The sequence below is a fragment of the Saccopteryx leptura genome, chromosome 4 (genome assembly GCF_036850995.1).
Source record: "Saccopteryx leptura isolate mSacLep1 chromosome 4, mSacLep1_pri_phased_curated, whole genome shotgun sequence".
NCBI classification, from domain to species: domain Eukaryota; kingdom Metazoa; phylum Chordata; class Mammalia; order Chiroptera; family Emballonuridae; genus Saccopteryx; species Saccopteryx leptura.
Window position 1 is genome coordinate 13,600,541 of NC_089506.1, and position 21,304 is coordinate 13,621,844.

General features: G+C 41.6%; 2 protein-coding genes across 4 annotated transcripts in view; one reads left to right on the plus strand and one right to left on the minus strand.

The window, feature by feature from the left end:
- The first annotated feature begins 228 nt into the window (after nt 1-228).
- SLC25A4 (solute carrier family 25 member 4) lies at nt 229-4,221 on the plus strand. The gene is made up of 4 exons (XM_066380176.1): nt 229-471; nt 1,723-2,209; nt 2,723-2,863; nt 4,034-4,221. Exons 1-4 carry the CDS (start codon nt 361-363, stop codon nt 4,189-4,191), a joined length of 897 nt encoding a protein of 298 aa, XP_066236273.1. The 5' UTR covers nt 229-360; the 3' UTR covers nt 4,192-4,221.
- CFAP97 (cilia and flagella associated protein 97) overlaps nt 4,136-21,304 on the minus strand; it is a 38,343-nt gene continuing 21,174 nt past the window's right edge. For all 3 annotated transcript variants that reach the window (XM_066380173.1, XM_066380172.1, XM_066380175.1), the window contains exons 4-5: nt 14,856-15,006; nt 4,136-13,174 (exon numbers count right to left, since the gene is read on the minus strand). In XM_066380173.1, the coding sequence (XP_066236270.1) occupies nt 13,047-13,174; nt 14,856-15,006 (279 nt within the window). In that variant the 3' untranslated portion in view covers nt 4,136-13,046. The remainder of the gene's footprint in view (nt 13,175-14,855; nt 15,007-21,304) is intronic.

The window sequence follows — 21,304 nt, forward strand, 5'->3', positions numbered from 1 at the left end:
CCGGGACAGATAACATGAATTTGCCCTTTAAACGTCCCAAGCTGAAGGCACAGCCCCCGGCCCACCCCGGGCTCCCGGAAGCGCCTTCGCCCCCTTTGCCCTCTGCAGAGGAGGGGGGCGGCGAGGGGGTGTCCAAGCACCTGCTCAGCCAATGCCCACTGCGCGCACCGCCCCGGGGTCCCTCCTCCTCTCGCGAGAGGCCGGGCGGGGGATATAAGGAGGGATGCGGGGCGAGGCAGGCGGCCCCTTCGCGTCGCGCAGGGACGGAGACGGCGTGGCGGTGCCTGACCCGGCGGAGGCGAGAGCGAGAGCGAGAGCGAGAGCGCGGCTCCCGGAGGCTGTGTGCGCCCGGCCGGCATCATGGGTGATCAGGCTTTGAGCTTCTTGAAGGACTTCCTGGCGGGCGGCATCGCCGCTGCCGTCTCCAAGACCGCGGTCGCCCCCATCGAGAGGGTCAAACTGCTGCTGCAGGTGGGGACGGGCGGGCGCGGCGAGCGGGGCGGGCGGGCAGGGCGCGCGGGGCGCGCGGGGCGCAGCGGCGGCGGGGACGCGGGGCGAGCGGGCGAGCCGCAGCAGATCTGCGCTAGGCCACAGGCTGGGCGCCCGGCCTGCGCCGAGGGGAAGGTGCCCTCTGCGCGCACAGGTCCAGCGTCAGTAGCAGATTCCTGGTGTCGGGTGGCGCCCAGCGCCCGGTGTCTATATATGGAAACCCACCCCGAGTGGGTTACAGCCAGCCAGATCCTGTGCCTGGGACAGCACTGGCATGCCACCCGGGCCTCCTAGGTCGGCCTCACCTTCTGATATTCAATGACCCGTCTACCTTTTTGCCTGCACCCACCTTTTAAAATAAAAACGTTAAAATAATTTTTACAGAAGAACTCGCTCACTGTGTCCCACGCACGATGCTAGAGTCTGACATGAATATATTTCATTCATCTTTATGTAACCTCTGTAAAACAAGTATTGTCTCCTCCAATTTGACAGATGAAGAAAGGCTGTGAGAGATTAGAAACAATTTTTGGGATGAACTCGGGTGGCCTTCCTTATCCTGTCCCCAAGTCATGTACACTCCAGCCTAGTCACTGAGTGGCTTGTCATCAGCATCATCCCATCTATCCCGTTTCTCTCCACTTTTCCAAAAGACAAGGGCTGTCAGTGAGCAATTGGGCCTCTTCAGTTTGGGAGTGTAAATGATCAATAATGAGAAAAACCCCAATAAATGGCTTACAGCAGCGACAAACCTCTCAGTACTTGGTTACTTGGATAATCTGCCTGAATATTTCCAGACTTCCTGCTACTCAGAGATCCTGGTCTCTAGGGAGATGGGGCTGAGACTGAGGAATCCTCATCTCCTGCCCCTCATGTCTCAAATCAGGGCAGCTGCCCTTTGCGGATCTTGAATCATTTCTATGTCCCACTGAGCCCCTAGCATAGTTCTGGCACCTAGGGAAAATTCAATACATAAGCGACTCTTTACACAATGAATTCATCTTTTCCATTTATTTGGGGCAGAATATTTTTTCTCAAATGCCCTGATAATTGAGGCAAAAATCGGATTTTTTTTGGCTCTCATCCAAGTAGCTAACACTTATGTGTTTGATTCCCCATGTCTGTTTAGAAAGGAAACCAGGGAAGTGCACGTTCTTTTTCTGCCCTCTTCTCCTTCTCCCTCTGTCCTGCACATCTTAACACCCATCTCGGCCCCTCTCGCCTCCCCCGCAGGTCCAGCACGCCAGCAAACAGATCAGTGCCGAGAAGCAGTACAAAGGGATCATTGATTGCGTGGTGAGAATCCCCAAGGAGCAGGGCTTTCTCTCCTTCTGGAGAGGTAACCTGGCCAACGTGATCCGTTACTTCCCCACCCAAGCCCTCAACTTCGCCTTCAAGGACAAGTACAAGCAGATCTTCCTGGGGGGCGTGGACCGGCATAAGCAGTTCTGGCGTTACTTTGCTGGTAACCTGGCTTCCGGTGGGGCAGCTGGGGCCACCTCCCTCTGCTTTGTGTACCCGCTGGACTTTGCCAGGACCAGGTTGGCTGCCGACGTGGGCAAGGGTGCCTCCCAGCGTGAGTTCAGTGGTCTGGGCGACTGTCTCACCAAGATCTTCAAGTCTGATGGCCTTAAGGGTCTCTACCAGGGTTTCAGCGTCTCTGTCCAGGGCATCATTATCTACAGAGCTGCCTACTTCGGAGTCTACGATACTGCCAAGGGTGAGAGGAGGACCTGGGGGTGGGGCCTGAGGTCTGGGAGGAGGGAGGCGCACAGGGGATCCTGAGGGATCTGTAACTCCCCAAGGGCGTCATATTTATTCATCTTTCTTCCTCCTCTCTGGGCTAGACTGAGGCTTTTGAATGAGGAGGGTATCGAGGATTCTCCTTGTCCTCTACAGAAAGAAACTCTGGCCTTGAGTTATTTGCAGGAAGAAGGGGCAGACTAGCTTCCTCTTGCCCTGGCTCTAAGTTACTGAGTGTAACTGGTGGCCGCTTCAACATATCCTATCCGCTGGGCAGAACTCGGACTTCCCTCGGCCCAGCGAGGGCAGTCACCAGCGTCTGTGGGCTGCCTGGTTACCTGTGAGGCAGCCCACAAGGGGCAGGTTCTTCTGGAAGTGGGGGCGTGGAGTTGGAGGTTCGGTAGCCTCTCCCCCATCCCCACTTAACATTTTGCTGAGCTGCTGAAAGGAATCATTTCATTGCCATTTGGCTCCTCGGCTCTGCCCACAGGGATGCTGCCTGACCCCAAGAATGTGCACATTTTCGTCAGCTGGATGATTGCCCAGAGCGTGACAGCGGTGGCGGGGCTGGTGTCCTACCCCTTTGACACTGTCCGCCGTAGGATGATGATGCAGTCTGGCCGGAAAGGGGGTAAGCCTGGCACCGACTGATCTAAATCATATTTTTCTGCCCGAGGAGAACACTGTTTGGTACTGTTTTTAGTCTTCACTATTCTAATTGTTAAAATTATACGATAAGAACTTAGGAAAGAAAGACTCTCAACTAGTTCTTTAGAGAATTTTGTTATATAGATAAGAATGTCAAAAATAGGCCTGACTGGTGGTGGCGCAGTGGATAGAGTGTTGACCTGGGATGCTGAGGGCCCAAGTTTGAAACCCTGAGGTTGCTAACTTGAGCGCGGACTCACCAGCTTGAGTGTGGGGTCATAGACATGACCCCATGGTCACTGGCTTGAGCCCAAAGGTCACTGTGAGCTTGAAGCCCAAGGTCGCTGGCTTGAGCAAGAGGTCACTGGCTCAGCTGGAGCCCCCTGGTCAAGGCACATATGAGAAGCAATCAATGAACAAAAGTGCTGCAACTATGAGTTGATGCTTCTCATCTCTCTCCCTTCCTGTGTCCCTCTCATACAATAAAACAAAAACAAAAATACATAAAATAATGGCATATTTAGAGGTGAACCTAACTAGGTATGCAGCCCGATGGAGGCCTTAGGCCCTTTCACCTAGAGCCTGGGTGCAGAAACAAGGGGAAAGCTGGTTTTGGTCTATTTAAAAATAACTTTCTTATCCAGTTATTTCAAGCAGGGGAGGGTGATTTAGCTGGATGAGAGCTGGCCTGAGGCAGTCTGATAGAAAGTTTTGGCTTCCATAGGTTAACACATGAAACTGCCATTTTTAAAGTCAAGCATTGGTTTTATTTGGTTCAACCTAGTAGCTGTAGCTCTTTTAACTGTGTGATCTTGGGCTGGTATAATCTGAGACTAGGCCCCATTTTCCCATCCATCAAAAAGGGTACTGTCTAGTTTAACACTTCTGTCCCACCCTGTTCCCTCCCATTTCAGTTTGATGGTCTGTGAATTAGCTGGTTAATTGCCACAGTTCTTTCCTTGAGTCACAAGAGTAGGAACAATGACAGCCTGCCTAACAGTTACGTAGGGAAGGGGAATGTCCAGTTGAATGTTGCATAGAGCTGGCCCTTAGAACTCAGGTGGCTTATTTGTAACCCTCTGTGGAGATGTCTTTCAGGGGAAAAGTCTCTTTCATAGAATTAGGAAGCCCTTACCAACATTTGTTTCCACAGCGGACATTATGTACACTGGGACACTGGACTGCTGGAGGAAGATTGCCAAAGATGAAGGAGCCAATGCTTTCTTCAAAGGTGCCTGGTCCAACGTATTGAGGGGCATGGGCGGTGCTTTTGTATTGGTGTTGTACGATGAGATAAAAAAATACGTCTAATGTCATTAAAACAAGTTCACTGGTTCCAGACCTGTTGTGTGGTTTGGTAAACGTTTCCTAGGGGAAGTAAAAAGAGTAATCTGGGATAAAACCAGATGGAAAGGGATACCTCAGGGAAGAGGGAAAAAGGCTTCACTGAGTGTTCATTAAACCACGAATGTATTTTGTATTTATTTTACATTTAAATTCCCACAGACAATATAACATTTACTTGTATAATTAAAGACCTGATGATGACGAAAGTAACTGAATGCGAAACCAATAAAAACTACTTAATGCATATTCTCTATTGAATTCTTACAACTGACAAATGGATTAAAAAATAAGACTATAAATGCCTATTTTCTAGCATGACTCATTTATCAGTCAGTGGCCCAGCTCCTAACTGTCAAATATGACACTCTATACCAGTGGTCCCCAATCTTTTTTGGGCCATGGACCAGTTTAATGTCAGAAAATATTTTCACAGACCGGCCTTTAGGGTGGGACGGATAAATGCACAAAATAAAATTAGGTGACCGGCATAAAAACTGTGGTATTTTTAAATATAATTGTTGAACTTACGAGACAAGCATTAAGAGTGAGTCTTAGACAGATGTAACAGAGGGAATCTGGTCATTTTTAAAAAAATAAAACATCGTTCAGACTTAAATATAAATAAAACGGAAATAATGTAAGTCATTTATTCTTTCTCTGCAGACCGGTACCAAATGGCCCACGGACCGGTACCGGTCTGCGGCCCAGGGGTTGGGGACCACTGCTCTATACCATGTAAGTACCCACAGTGCTTCAAGTCCTGGCTTTCACACTTGAACAGCTCATGCCCTCTCTTACCTGCTGTCATGTTGCCATAGGCTCAGAAGTGGTGGCATTGGTCACAACGTCCATAATCTCACCTTGTTTTAGGCAGGCACCTTCCCTCAGTCTTTGGGAATTCTGGGGTTCCGCTAAATGCTTTAATTCAGTGTTTTGCGTAATAAGAAAGCGCTTTGTATTAGTACTGTTAGAGAAGTGTGAGACTTAGAATTTTACGACGGTTCATTGGACATTGAACTAAGTGTGAGACTTAGAAAATTACGACAGGACACTGTTCATTGAAAACTCATTTAGTAAGCTAGTATACGATGATTAGGTTCCATGGGGGATGTGGAAAGACGGCTCCAGGGGGGGGCAGAGGGAGGAGAAATGGTATTGTTAAATGCTGTGTTTAGTATACTGACTCTCGGTGTGAGGACAAAGTGGGGTTGAAATGGAGGAAGTGGTAGAAAGTGGCCTTGAGGGAAAACAACTTGGTTTAGACACATTGCTGTCCAAAGCCTCTGCCAGTGTTCAGCACATGCACGTAGAACCTATCTGCTAACACTTCTTTTCTGTAACAAGTTAGCAAGAACTCACAAGTCAGCTTTGGATCTGACTCATAAATTTGTGAACAAGATCCTAATTACAATTTCAAGTGGGAAAAGAGTCACTTTGGTCTGGAAAACCAAAGGGTCCATACTCCAGGTCACCTCTACCCGAATCTAGTAGATACCTCTTAAGAGAAAATGGGGCTGCTTCATTTGGTGGCTGCCCAAACCGATTCAGGATCAAGATTAGCCTACTTATTTCACTGTTAAGATCTGAGGATTCTCTTGAAAAACAAAGTGTATTTGTGGTTTATAAAGGAAGAACTTCCATATTGGCAGACCGGGTAATGCAGCCCAGTGCGCCCTCTGACAGCTAGACGGGGTTCAAGCTGGTTAAAAATCTGGATGAAGGCACAAGAATTATGGGGCCAAGATTTTGGAAGAAGACCACCCAAAAGTGAGCCTGATATTCACCCCCATCTGATACTGGCCCCCATTGGGTGCCTGCACGTTGTGGAAAATTCAGTGGAAAGGCTGAGGGGCTGGAGAGTCTGAAAGCCTTTCAGCGCGAGCGGGACAGAAACAAACCCTTGGCCTGCCAAGGAAGGGGAACCCAGGTAAGCCCGTTTATATTGTGACCCAAAGGGTGGCCCTAGTAGCGAGAGTGAACTGGACGTAGTTTGGCTTTGCCGTCACTGCTGCCGACCTTCAGATCACTCGACCCCTCAGCTGGATGAAGTGATTTGAGATTGTGAGCATCCTTGAGGCAGGCCAGAAGCAAAAGTCTGTCTGGGAGACAATATCCAGAGCAGGGTCAACAAATATATATTTTGCCTGAAGGGCGAGAGAGTCAATAATATAGGCCAACTGGTTGACCAGATGGTCTTTGACACAACACTGCTCTTAGACAAAACAGATGTATGGGTATGGCTATGTTCCATAAAACTTCATGTATGGACCCTGAAATGTGAAATTGCTACAATATTTACATGGCACAAAATATTCTTTTGATCTTAAAAACCCATTTATAAAAGTAAAAGCCACATAAATAGGCAGTGGGGCTGTTGAATTTAGCTCATGGGGCTTCAAGGTTTTCCTACAGCTTTTCACATAACCCAAAGCCACAAATACAACTGTAAAACATCCACTGAAAATATAAACTAAAGAACCAATTCTTTTAAAAGTAGAAATCACAATGGAAACCCAGAAACATTTTGAACTTAATGAAAATAAAAGTATCATGTTATCTAAACTTACAATAAACAGCTAAATCTATGCTAAGAAATTTATACCCTCCTATACAGCTATTAGAAAAGAGGGCTGGACTATGCATTCATTTCAAGAAGTTAGAAAACTAACAGCACATTAGACCCAAAGAATAAAGCTGGAAGTAATCAACTAAGGTAACAGTGAAGAGAGATCATGGTGCAGAATGAACTGCCAATCTCAGTGTGAAAGGCAACGTTCTAGAATACAGCAGTCTCTTCATGACCTTAGGTAAATAAAAATTTCATCACATCTAACAGTTTAAAAAGAAGTATTAACCATGAAAGAAAAGGCTGATACAGTGGGATAAAGAAAATTAAGAATTTCTGTTCAGAGACACCATTCATAGTGAAAAGGAAAGCCAGACTGGGAGAAAATATTTGTACCTTAACTCACACCAGTATCCAGAACATGGAACTGCTCCTACCAATCAACAAGAAAAAGACATTCAACCAATAGAAAAATAGGCAAAAACAAAAGCTTGAAATGGCACTTCACAAAAGATATCCCAATGTCCAATAAACATGAAGTGTTCAATCAGATCTGAGTAGTGCAATTAAAATCACAATATACCATTACATACCCAAATGGTTAACTTACAAGTGACACTAAATATTAGTGAGGATATGGAGATACAAGAATTAATACACTTCTGCGGCAGATAAACGGGTATTCACTTTGGAAAGCTCTGGCATTCCCTACTAAATAAGTCAGTTCTGTGACCCAGCCACTCCACCCCTAAGAATATGCCCCCAATTTAAATGCATAACAGGTAATCAGGGCACACCTACAAACACCTTCATAGCATTATTTGAAATACTCAAAACCTGGAAACCACCTCAAATGCCCAAGAACCACAGACTGGATAAAGTAAATTACAGTAGAGTCAGACTAGTATACAGAAATGAGAATGAATTCCAGCTACGTGAGACAACATGGAAAAATCTCACAAATATAACTAGATTCCACAAAAGCAGCCAGATATAAAAGAATGTATAATTCAATTCATATGACATCAAAAAAACAAAACAGGCAAAACTACACTATGGTGGTAAAAGTTAAGATAGCAGTTACCTTTTGGCAGGCAAAGAAAGTAACGACTGGGAGTTCCAAGGGACTGTGTGAGATATTCTAGAGCAGGGGTCAGGAACCTATGGCTCATGAGCCAGATGTGGCTCTTTTGATGGCTGCATCTGGCTCACAGACAAATCTTTAATTAAAAAAATAACGTTAAAAATATAAAACATTCTCATGTATTACAATCCATTCATTTCCTACCGCTCATGTTCATGGTTGCAGGTAGCTGGAGCCAATCAGAGTTGTCTTCCAGGACAGCACCAAATTTTTATTGGATAATGCGTAAGGTACATGGGTCGTTGTATGGCTCTCACGGAATTACATTTTAAAATATGTGCCGTTCATGGCTCTCTCAGCCAAAAAGGTTCCCGACCCCTAATCTAGAGCAATATTCTAGTGGTGACCAGGTATTTGCTTTGTGGCAACATGAGTTGTCTATTTATGTTTGGGGCCCTTCCTATACTTCCCTAATACTTAGATCAACACCAACAAAATCTGTATAAAATGTGATTTTTCTTGCGAACATTCACCTGAAACAACCACATCTCTCTCATATTCTCCAGAATAGAATTTAAAATGAAATGTCTCAAATTAATGATAGAATTAGGTTTTTCTAGTTAGTATACATAACGACATGGGAGGACATTTATTTTCTTATAATTCTGGATATCTTCTCTTCATAAAACAGAGTCTCAGGATTAAATAAAGCCAACAGGGCACACGCCACACCTGGAGGTCAGCTGTGGTCCCAATGTATGAAATAAAAGTGATGTCGTTTTTGTGACGATTATCATTGTAATACACATACTGTATCTTTAGAATCATAGTTTTAAATTTTTTTCTGGTGACTAACCAAATTTTTTTACTAACTTAAAATAGCAATGTGAAATTAGGTTCATAGGAAAAAAACCCATGTCTCATTAAATTATAGTAAAATAATGCTGTTACCTCATAGTAGATTAAAAAACAGTAACCAGAATTTTAAAACCAAATACAACCTTCTGCTATCACATCATCTTATTTGCTAGAAGCATCCTTTAATTCCATAGCTGAGCACACAAATATACTTACCACACTGTATACTCAGCGATTTATTCTAATAGCCTTGTCATTAATTCTTATTTAAAAATCCTCAAATTGCCTGACCGGGCGGTGGCACAGTGGATAGAGCATCAGACTGGGATGCAGAGGACCCAGGTTCAAGACCCCGAGGTCGCCAGCCTGAGTGCAGGCTCATCTGGTTTGAGCAAAAGCTCACCAGCTTGCACCAGTCACTGGCTCAAGCAAGGGGTTACTTGGTCTGCTGAAGGCCCGCGGTCGAGGCACATATGAGAGAGCAATCAATGAACAACTAAGGTGTCGCAATGCGCAACAACAAAAAAATGATAATTGATGCTTCTCATCTCTCCGTTCCTGTCTGTCTGTCCCTGTCTATCCCTCTCTCTGTCCTTGTAAAAAAAAAAAAAAAAAAAAAAAAAAACACACACAACAAAAAATCCTCAAATTGATGTCTGAACAGCAAATTTTAAAAGTAATATTTATCATTCATAAAACATGTGAAATGTTGATGTAGGTATACTTTTAAGACACACTTCTTCAATCTACAACAGTGTCCATTGTAGCATCAAAAATGAAATTTTAAGCAAACTCTTTTTCTTTCTTTTTTTTTATACAGTAAGAGGAGGGGAGGCAGAGACACACTCCCGCATGTGCCCTGACCAGGATCCACCTAGCAAGCCCATTAGGGGGTGATGCTCTGCACATCTGGGGCAATGCTCTGTTGTTCAGCAACTGAGCTCTTCCTAAGGCCTGAGGCAGATGCCATGGAGCCATCTTCAGTTCCCTGGGGCCAATTCACTCCTATTGAGCCATGGCTGCAGGAGGGGGAGAGACAGAGAGAGAAGCGAGAGGGGGAGAGATGGAGAAGCAGATGAACACTTCTCCTGTGTGCCCTGACTGGGACACACAGGACATCTACATGCTGGTCCAATGCTCTACCACTGAGCCAACCAGCCAGGGCCAGCAAACTCTTTAAAAACTCTACAAATAATTAACACCCTCCTTCCAATTTCGTTTTCACTAATGATATATAAAAGTTATTATGCTAATTTTTTGTGTGATATATAAAAGTTATTATGCTAATTTTTCAAATGAGAACAAGACCATGCATTTGAGAGATGTAGGATCAAAACTCAGTTATCTTTTATTTCTTTCTTCATGATGCCAAGCTAGTTCTTCATGGCTAAAACACATTACAATGAACTGAAAAATTTTAAAAGGATATTGATTTTTCAGTTTCTTACTAATCTTAATTCACTGAAACCAAGTAGTCATTAGCATTAAGCACATTTCCTAGGATGGTATACAATCATTTGCAGGGAGAGACTTTGGCATTTAAGATATTAAATATTTATGAATTTAACTATCAAAATATACTAAAGTAAACCTATGTCTCCAACATTATATTGTTGTAATATTTTTCACAGTGTGCAGTATTTCCATCTGAAGACGAGACACACAGTCACAATGACTTCTTCTAAAGTTGTCCAGATATCCATTTTGGACATTTGGGTTAATGGGTTGCAAACAACTGCATTACACTATACTTACAAGTAAACCAGAACGATTTTATTTGTAGTAGCTAAGAAAGCAGCTTTTCATGCAGTGTGAAGAAAGGAAGTAGGGATGAATGAGATGATAGCTGTCCCTTAAGAAATAATTTTAATAATTCAATACTCTTTCAGAGAGTATTAAAATGGAGGCTATATTAGTCTAATATTTGACAGATAAGAAAACAACTCTCATGAAGAATCTTGCCTAATAGTTTTGACCTTGTATTAGTATAATTTCTAGTTGCAGAAGTAAATCTTCAAAGTATATACAATAAGGTACAAGGAACCAAATATAAAGCAGTGCCAACGGATCCTTCACTCTTTATGTTCTTGAAAATGAAAACAGTGGAATTACGAGTCCTTCATAAAATTGCTCCTTAAACCATAACTTCAAAGTATCACATTTTCAATCCTAGCCTTCTATTTATGCTTATCACATGTAAGTAATCATGACAAAAAGAACTGTAAAATTATGCACTGAAAAAATGAAGATTATTGTCCTTCCTGACTTTTACTTCAAGTTGAATCCCTGCTATCAGTAATACTTAGCTGCACCTCCCCAAAACTAAAGGCACTAAACTAGCTCTAAAATCAAAGTACAGCTTTATCTATAAATTATGTGTTGTACCTGATATATGGCAAAGACCATATAAAATGTTCTCAGAGACTAATGACATTATGAACATTAAAAGATTTCACATATATTTTCCCCCTAACAAATTAAAAATCAATTTAAAAATATTGGCTAATCATTACTGGACAGATGTTCAAATGCTGAGTTTTAAATTCAGCATATCTTACATCTCCTTAAAGACAGGTTTTTATACAAACAGTAAGAGTACAATGAGTTAGAAAACAAACTCTCCCATTAGTATGTCTAAAGGTTAATATGTAGAGCAGAACACTAAATGTAAAAACTGTTCTCCAGAACAGAGCATCAAGTAACAATGAATGAACATTACAGTGCAAAGAAGGAAGCAGAACCACCTCAGAATCAGGTTGTGTTCCCAGGGACTTTTTCATTGTAGCCCCACTGTTCCCACACTTCACGTGCCCGATCCTAAACAAAATCTATGAACGTGAACTAAGACTCGGAAACTATGAACTGATGTTTAGTAAAATGCAGTTTGGCTCTGCATACAAGCTACAGAGCTTGAGTTAACCCATAAAAATACAAATCTTGTTATTGTAGCTACAGATCAAAATGACATATTATAAAAAGAAAGGTGTGGCATTTAATATGGAGACCTTAGTATATCCAAGGATATATTAAAAAGGCCAGTAATGAAGAACAGTGATAACTAGAACAGGAGCAACCATGGCTGAGATACACTTTGTTGTATAGAAGAAGAGCCTACAAACTGACAGAAAAATATTCTAATCCCACAGGTCAGCTACATTATACCGTACTAACTCCATTCTGATTGCCAGGACTTGACAGCGGGGCTAGCAAAAAGGAGACTTCCAGGATTCAACCAGTAAGCCCACACCAAGAAACAAGAAAATTAGAAGACATTTAAAAAGTAGCCTCAACAAATAATGATTTCCCCCCTTTATCATTTATATTTTAGTTGTCTTTTCCAGCCCTTAAAAACTCTACCTGGAATTTCTAAAGCTGTAAGACAACGCATTTCTTTCTTGTTCATCTTCTCTCAATGCAATAAATATTCAATAGAACACAACTTGTTAACAGTATCACTTAAAACACAGTTCCGGTTCCGACACAACTCAGGATCTACCTCTTGGCTCTTCTAACTAGTGGTGCTATTTTGCTGATTCAAAAAATACTTGGTTTTGCTTGTGCTGATCTGGGCCTTGGACAAACTATTCACCATGCAAGTAGACTGTAGCTCTACGGCCCTCTCGCTTCTCAGATGACGACTAGTACTTTACCTGGACGTACAAAGCCAGGAAAGAAGAACACCTATGTGAAACTTTCTAACACTCACAGTTTGGAACGGTTGATTAAATGCTGAGATCTAACCCAGCACACTTACACAGAGGTAGTACATACCTCTGGCAAATCCTAAAGATTGTCTCAATAAATTAGCTCCACCAATGAAAACAAATTTTAAGATTTGTCTCATAAGAAAGTGTTATAATAAAGTTATGAGTCACACCACCTAAATCCAGAAGCAAACAGAAAACAAGGCCAGTGTAAGTTGGGAGTTATGCTCATGGTTTAAAGCTTACAAGAAATGAAAATAAAATGAGACCTACAGAGCTAACCGCTTGGGTGCAACATAGAGTGACACTACCACAACTGTTCTGTCAGCATGACAGCTGGGTCAATTTCCATGCTGAGAAAATATACGTGCGCTTCTCTATTAAATAGATATATATCCCATATAAATACACCCTCACAGGAAACACTGATTTTACATTAAATTGTCTCTTTTGAAAACAATTTTGCATTGAATTACAATAAATTACAACTCACTGTTGTACAACTTAAAAATTTTAAGACAGTTATAGATGTTTACATGAGAATTATAGTAATACACAAGAGCACTTCCATAAGAACTGGATGAGCAATGTTTAAAGTAAAACGTTTTTATAACCAAGCTGTACGAAGAGGAGGGGGCTTAGGTCTTAGCAACAGGCCAGCGGAAGTGTCACAGACTGCTCGCTCACTCTTACAGCTGAGATGGCTGGTAGCACTAGATGTCCTGGAAGCTCCTCCTGAAAATACACAAAAATAGAAAGTGATCTGACTAAACTAAATACATAAATCATCATCTGATAAAATTCCTCCCCTAATTTTAAGTCCATACTAAATTTTTCTTTCCTATCTCACATGTGATTTTAATAGACTAATATAATTTTTTCTTTCCTTTTTTTTTTAAAGTGAGAGAAGGGGAGATAGAAGGACAGTCTCCCACATGCACCCCAACCAGGATCCACCTGGCAACCTGTCTGGGGCTGATGCTCGAATCAACTAAGCTATTTTCAGTGCTGAGGCTGATGCCTTCAGACCAACTGAGCCATCCTCAGCACGCAGGGTGATGCTTGAACCAATCAGCCACTGGGTGTGGGAGGGGAAAAGAGAGAGAATGTGAAGATGGAGGAGGAGAGAAACAGATGGTCACTTCTCTTGTGTGCCCTGACTGGGAATTGAACCCAGGACGTCCATACACCGGGCCAGTGCTCTATGCACTGAGCCAAACGGCCAGGGCTTAGACTGATAGAATTTTCACCCAGAAACCACTTCAGAGTTCCCTATGGAAAATAAAAGTAACAAACATGCCCAGGCTCTACACTAGGGAATTTTGATCCGACAGATGTGGGAATAAATGTTTAAAAAGCTTATCACATGATTCAAGTGAAATAAAAAAACTTTTACATAACCATTTATACATTTATTCAACAAAAAATTTACTGCATTCAAGACCTAACACCAAGCCTGAGTTATTGGAAGAAGACCTCATCTTAGTTACTATACAAGGAAGTGATGCCTGGAGAATGAGTGAATGGAACTACTGGTCAGCTGACTCTCTAGACTCAGATGAGCACTAGGAAGTTATGGCACGGTGAGTGGTTCCCACATTTAGTGCTGGCTTCTTTTTTCTCTAGTTTGGAATGCACACATGAAGTGAAAGCACAGACTTCTGTAAAGATGTCCGGCTCCTCTGTGTGTCTCATATCCTGGCACTAGTGGTTGCCGTAGGCCCACATTCTGTGTGACACACCATTGGTTAGATGCACAACCGATCAGGTAACGAGCATGAAGAGGAATTACATCTGATGACGACAGACTGATAATTTTTTAGTTACGCACTGAGGAAGACAAAGCCCATACAAGGGCTAAAAATATTACCAATAATTCTTAACTGGCTGGGGGAATGTTTCAGCAACTTTTAAACAGCATATCTATTTACTTCTTCCTTTAATAAATACATTGAAGATAAGTCTCTCTTCCATTATCCAGGAAAACTACTGATATTTTCAATTGTTTTTTTTTCTCCTGGTTTCCTTACTCTGCTGCCATTACCTGCTGCAAATGAAACCTGAAATTAAGTGAACTAACACAAATAAAGCATGCCAGTGAAAAATCATAAACTGCATTCCGGAAGTCAGTTTTACAACTCTCATAATAACGTAAGCTATACTTTTAAAAAAGAATAAGAGAGCCTGGCCTGCAGTGGCACAGTGAACAAAGAGCTGACCTGGAATGCTCAAGTCGCTGGTTCGAAACCCTGGGGTTGCCTGGTCAAGGGGCATATTGATACAACAAGCAACCAATGAACAGCTAAAGTGAAGCAACTACTTCTCGTCCTCCCCATCACCCTGTATAACTGATAAATAAAATGTTTTTAAAGGATGAGAGATATAAACAAGTATAGAAAAGTCTGCCTGTGCTTACTTAAGGGGCTGTACTGGCCGAGAGTCGACCTCGCCCGTCTGTAGGACGGTGATGTGTTGAAATAACCCATATTGCGGTGATAGTCCATCAGCTGTTCTGAGCGCTTCATACCCACTGTTGGTTTCACAGCTTCAAGCCTCTTCAGTAAAGCCTTCATTTAAAGACAATCAATTTGAAAGTCAATGTTAGATAAACAGCAGTACTTTTCCAAAATGAAAACTATTTTTAGAACCTGAAATTCATGAAGTAAAAAAGACTGTATATCACTGTTGGCAAACTATGTAAAAAAATATTTCAAATAATGTACTTTCAGGAATATTTAAGGGCTTTGACCTACCCTACAGCTATTCAAAGCCACTATGATTTTAACAAGTGATTACAGAGACATCTCTCTTTGATATTAGGTTACAATTGCAGAAAAGGTGCTATTAAGTTGAAATACATTAAACCTAATTTTCCCATAGAAATAATATACTGGGGATAATAATACTAAGAGCCCAGAAATGCCCATAAACTTTTTGAAGCTACTTTACATCCTGTACCTGATTACACCACAGTGGCTTTCCATCAGTTTCAACTCTCCAGTGTGACTCCAGGGTGACCAGGATGTGGACGAGAGGCCCAGTGGGCAGGGCTCTCCCACTCCCGGTTCCTACCAGCTCAACTACGTTTCTGAACTGCCTGTTTTATGTAGTGAAGATTCTGCATAAAATTTAGTTTGGAAAAAAAATGTCTTTGCTATTAAGAAGTTTGAAAATCAACTACCAAACAGAATATAAAGCTTTTTAAAGCTTTTATATAAATCAACTAGCCAAGGCAACACAGTATCCAGTAACATGGTATTTTAATAAGACTCAGTAAGAGTACTAAACAACATGTATACTGTTGCTAATTTTATTTTCTTTCTTCACAAATCTGAGGGCGAGTTTCTTAATATCTTTTGATATATATATTTTAATTTATTCATTTTAGAGAGGGGTGAGAAAGAGAGAGAGAAGCGGGGGAGGAGCAGGAAGCATCAACTCCCATATGAGCCTTGACCGGGCAAACCCAGGGTTTCGAACCACGACCTCAGCATTCCAGGTCGGTGCTTTATCCACTGTGCCACCGCAGGTCAGGCCAGTAAAAGAGTTTCTCTTGTTTGATTTTCCCCTGGCATTCTTGAAAAAGAAATAGTTAAGTAGATTAATGGATCAGGGAATCAATCCATGGTTGTGTTTTATTATTTTCTTTATGAATTTATACCTTTTCTGTAGCACACCGAGCTTTAACTGAAAAGAAAATGCTGTTCACCAAGATTCACATGAAAAAGTCAGCCTCCTGTGTCCCATCATAGGACACAGTTTCCTCTGCAGTCTTTTTTCCTTCTTCCTCCACTAAGGTTTTCTTTTTACTGTGGTAAAATATACATAACATAAAACTTGCCATTTTAATTTTTTTTTTTTTTTTTTTTACAGGGACAGAGAGAGAGTCAGAGAAAAGGATAGATAGGGACAGACAGGAATGGAGAGAGATGAAAAGCATCAATCATTAGTTTTTCGTATCACATTGCGACACCTTAGTTGTTCATTGATTGCTTTCTCATATGTGCCCTGACCATGGGCCTTCAGCAGACTGAGTAACCCCTTGCTCGAGCCAGCGACCTTGGGTCCAAGCTTGTGAGCTTTTGCTCAAACCAGATGAGCCCGTGCTCAAGCCAGCGACCTCAGAGTCTTGAACCTGGGTCCTCTGCATCCCAGTCCGACGCTCTATCCACTGCGTCACCGCCTAGTCAGGCCATTTTAACCATTTTTAAGCATACAGTTCAGGGGCATTTAGTCCATGTATGTCACTGTGGACTATCACTGCCAAACATTTCCAGACTTTTCCTCAGCTTAGTGTTTTGCTTAGTATTTTCACCCCTGTCTTTCTCTTCTGAGGTTCCACTATCAGTGTTCCTGAGCAATCCCAGAGAAGGGATAGATGGTGATGGAAAAAGTCAAATCATTCAGGGCAGTCTGGCCTGTGGTGGCGCAGTGGATAAAGCATCAACCTGGAATGCTGAGGTCGCTGGTTCGAAACCTGGGGCTTGCCTGGTCAAGGCTCATGTGAGAAGCAACTACTACGAGTTAATGCTTCCTGTTCCTCCGCTGACCTTTCTCTGGCTCTATCCTTCTAAGATCAGTAAATAAAATGTTTAAAAAACATTCAGGGGAAGCAGTTTAGAAAAGGGAGATAGGAAGGAAGGTGGTGCAGAAACAAAGGGAGCCTGGAGACAAACACAGAGGTGCAGGAGACACGCAGAAGGACGCAGACCAGCCGCGAGAACGCCGCCTGCCAGCCGTTCTTTCTGCGTGGATGCCCTTCCCCCACCGCTACCTTCCAGGGCTAGGAAAGTCAGTTCTCTGGAAGCCCTACCCACCTGGTGTTAGCGGTTCTCCTTGCCGTTAATCACAACATGTTAAATCATGAACATGGTTCCATCTGTGAGGTCTATGGTCTTTCCATCATAACTGTCCACCTCTCTTTGTGGACAGAGAAGCTATATAATCGAGGTGGCAAAACCTCCTATGATTCCACCTCCTCTGTCTACAGTTTGTATGTAAGATACTGAAAGGACTACAAGAAAAATATAAAATACGTCCTTGTCATGTAATTTATAACTCAGTTAAAAGATCACACCATTGCATGTCTAAGACATTCAAAGCTGACTAACAACCTTCCTATGTAGCACATCATCAATGTGTTTCCCTGGGCTGTTGTGTCCAATCTGTTAACTACTGACTGAGCTGTACAGAACACACTGGATGGGACAGAAACATGATATTTTCAGTTACCTACTAATTTTGTTTTGCTGATGAAAGTCTCAATAATTTTTTCAGATAAACTCCTAACTTCCTAAATTCATGTACTTGGTTAGATGCGTATTTAAAAATATTAAGAAAATTGTGATGCTTATTCATTAGATGTAAAACATATAAAGTAATATCAAAATCAATTTTGACAATTAGGCAAAAAGTAAACCCATTTAGTAGTCCTGAGAGTCGCTTATCAAGTTTATATGCAGAAGCTTGGGGAATAAGACATGATTGGGCTCAGCTATCCAAATCACACGGAACCATACTATGTATCCGTCTGTGTGCCATAATCTAGCAAACTTTAAAGGAATGACTTAAGAGAGAAGTAGCTCTTGCTTGTAGAAACAATATCAAAACTATGACGTATTGGTTACAGTATAAACCCTATAATCAAAAGTACTGGCCTGACCAGGTGGTGGCGCACTGGATAGAGCGTCAGACTGGGATGCCGAGGACCCAGGTTCGAGACCCTAAGGTCGCCAGCTTGAGCGCGGGCTCATCTGGTTTGAGCAAAGCTCACCAGCTTGGACCCAAGGTCGCTGGCTCGAGCAAGGGGTTACTCGGTCTGCTGAAGGTCCGCGGTCAGGGCACATATGAGAAAGCAATCAATGAACAACTAAGGTGTCGCAATGCGCAACGAAAAACTAATGATTGATGCTTCTCATCTCTCCGTTCTGTCCCTGTCTATCCCTCTCTCTGACTCTCTCTCTGTCTCTCTAAAAAAAAAAAAAAAAAAAAAAAAAAGTACTGTATATATATTTCACTAGAATCTAGTCATCAATTTACAACTTTTGGGTAAAACTTACAAATGATAGTTCAAAATGCTATACCACTTGTAACAGAATGATAAAAAAATGTAAGTTATTTAGTCAGAAACCTGGTTTAAATCCAGGCTCTGCTACTGACTGTGTAACCTTGGTGGTCAAACGACTTAATAGGGAGATTAACAATGAAGTCAACCTCGAACAGTTCTGAGGAATAAGGGAGACAGTGCACATGACACGCTCCGAACTACCCCTGAGATATAGTCAGACTTCATTAAATATTAGTGCTATCATTAATATTGCTTTGTATTATTTTCCAGTTGTTTGCCATGTAATAGTATTATCTTCCCAGCTAAATCATAAATTACACGACAGGACAGTGTTTTATATTTCTTCTTATAGTCCTTCCATAATTAAATATTTGTTTAATAATTTGAAAAGTGGTAAGAATTGTTACTTATAGTACAATTTATTATTTACAAAATCTTAGAAATGCTACTCAAATATTCTAATAATAAATCCCAAAATAGTCTGTCTAAATTTTTTTTGTTTGGAAGTTTCATTGTTTTCAGAAAGAAAAACGACCCAGCCTGAATCCTGTCTTCAAAGGCAGAAAGGTTGAAACGAATGAATAAATAGTGTGTTAATGATTTCTGTGGTTGCATTCGGAGAAGAGCTGCTTTACTGTTTGTTTCTAAAGCACTAAAGCAGAGACCCTGAAGGACACTAGAGTGACAAGCGTCTTCCAGTCGGGGGAAAGCAGGACTGTTCTCCATATTCTCTAAAGCTTGAGTCAGACTTAGTTACCGGTAGGTTCATTTCTGTCATGGAAGGAGACCACAGACAACAGAGCAGAGCAGGAGAACCAGACTGAATGAACGGTGAATTACCTCAAGACTTCAAAACAAAGGTCCTGATTATTTCACAGACTAACACTCATACTAGGTATGAGATTTGCTATCAATTTTCATCTCTGTGACAATGTGTCACTCTCTCTTTAATATTTTTCCCATTCTAAGAGCTCTAAAATTAGTCCTCTAGACCAGCAAAGAACAGAAAAGGGAGGATTTTATGTTTCACTTAATGTTTTTAAGAACAGTCTGGATTTCTAAATTTGTACATGCATTACTTTTATTTTAACACAGGAACTCCTGAGTGGAAAGATCATGGTCTACTTTATTGTCTGCTTATTTGTAATTCTCTGGAGTTACAAGTGAAATAAATGAGCTCTATTTGAACCCTAGGCTCTAATCCTGATATATTCCTGCAGGAACCTTACTTCTTCCCTCATTTTGCTTCAGTTATTCCCCCTCCTTTCAGAGCTCAGGAAACGGACACACATTTAAAAGAATGAAATTCTCTCACTTCTATTAGAGGCTAAAACGAAACTATAAACTAATATCCTTATTGACCTACTCTCCCTTAAGATTATTTCTGTGCTCTTTCATAAAAAATCAAATTCATATTGTGTTCAAATGAAGATAAGAATATGTTGCTTAACAAGACTATTTCAAAAGTCATACATTAAAAAAATGGAAATAATGAAGTTCTAACATAATTGAGTCTATGTGTAGCAAGCACGCCCTCTACTGGATCAAGTTATTTTTTCTTTATTATTCCTCTGATTTATTTCCCTTGAGAATGAGAGGAAGAAAAAGGTAATGAAACAAAGAAGAAACCAAAATTCACAAGACAGATTAAGAGCACACTTTCACCTCTGAGGCTCGGGACTCAACTGTACACACATCACTCTGCCTTTCTACCTCCCTGCACAGCAGGACTTCTCGGTCTGAACTGTGTCGGCACGCAGCCTCTGGATTGCTAACAAGAGAACGTGAGACACCTGGAACAGAACTGCTTTTGTCGTCAAGCCTGTCAGCCACGTGGACTGGTCTCTATCACTGGAGATGGAGCAGAAGAAAGAATACAAATCATAAAAATTATAAAGGAATGGGCACTGCTTGTGCAGTACATCTGACACAAATAACCACAAGGTGTGTGTGTGTGCTGACTGTAAAATAGCTTAGCAAGCAGATTTAAAAGTTTATCAGCTCACAACAAAGTACTCTTGGAGCCAATATGGCTCTAAATAGGGTTTGGTAGGTGACTGGTTATAAAATAAATATACAAAAATTCTATTTACAAAGGTAAGCAGTTAGGAAATGTAATAAAAAAAAATGTCACACACAATAGCTTAATACGGAGTTTTGAAGAAAACTACTCTACCTTCCTAAGGTAGAGTATACTAAAGTAGAGTGTAAGAAGGCTTTGAATAAATGGAAAGGCATACCAGATTTCTGGGTAGGAGGTAATACTTTAAGAGTGACAATTAAAGAGTATTTACATTTTAAACACTCTGCAATTAAAATGTAAATTTAGCCTGACCGGGCGGTGGCACAGTGGATAGAGTGTCGGACTGGGATGCGGAAGACCCAGGTTCGAGACCCCAAGGTCGCCAGCTTGAGCGAGGGCTCATCTGGTTTGAGTAAAGCTCACCAGCTTGGACCCAAGGTCGCTGGCTCGAGCAAGGGGTTACTCAGTCTGCTGAAGGCCCGCAGTCAAGGCATGTATGAGAAAGCAATCAATGAACAATTAAGGTGTTGCAATGTGCAACAAAAAACTAATGATTGATGCTTCTCATCTCTTCGTTCCTGTCTGTCTGTCCCTGTCTATCCCTCTCTCTGACTCTCTCTCTGTCTCTGTAAAAAAAATAAAAAAAAAGTAAATTTAACACAATTCCAATAAATATTTACAATAAATTTGTAATGAGAAAATAATCAGTTACTATGAAGAATAAATGCAAAAGAATAGCCAAGAAACGATTTTAAAAGGTATACAATTAGAAAAC

Bases quoted from the DNA above. Each gene is read 5' to 3' on its own strand.
- SLC25A4 (XM_066380176.1), top strand. From the start codon at position 361: ATGGGTGATCAGGCTTTGAGCTTCTTGAAGGACTTCCTGGCGGGCGGC. The intron at 2,210-2,722 runs GTGAGAGGAGGA...CTCTGCCCACAG, and splicing joins AGTCTACGATACTGCCAAGG to GGATGCTGCCTGACCCCAAG. The intron at 2,864-4,033 runs GTAAGCCTGGCA...TTGTTTCCACAG, and splicing joins GCAGTCTGGCCGGAAAGGGG to CGGACATTATGTACACTGGG.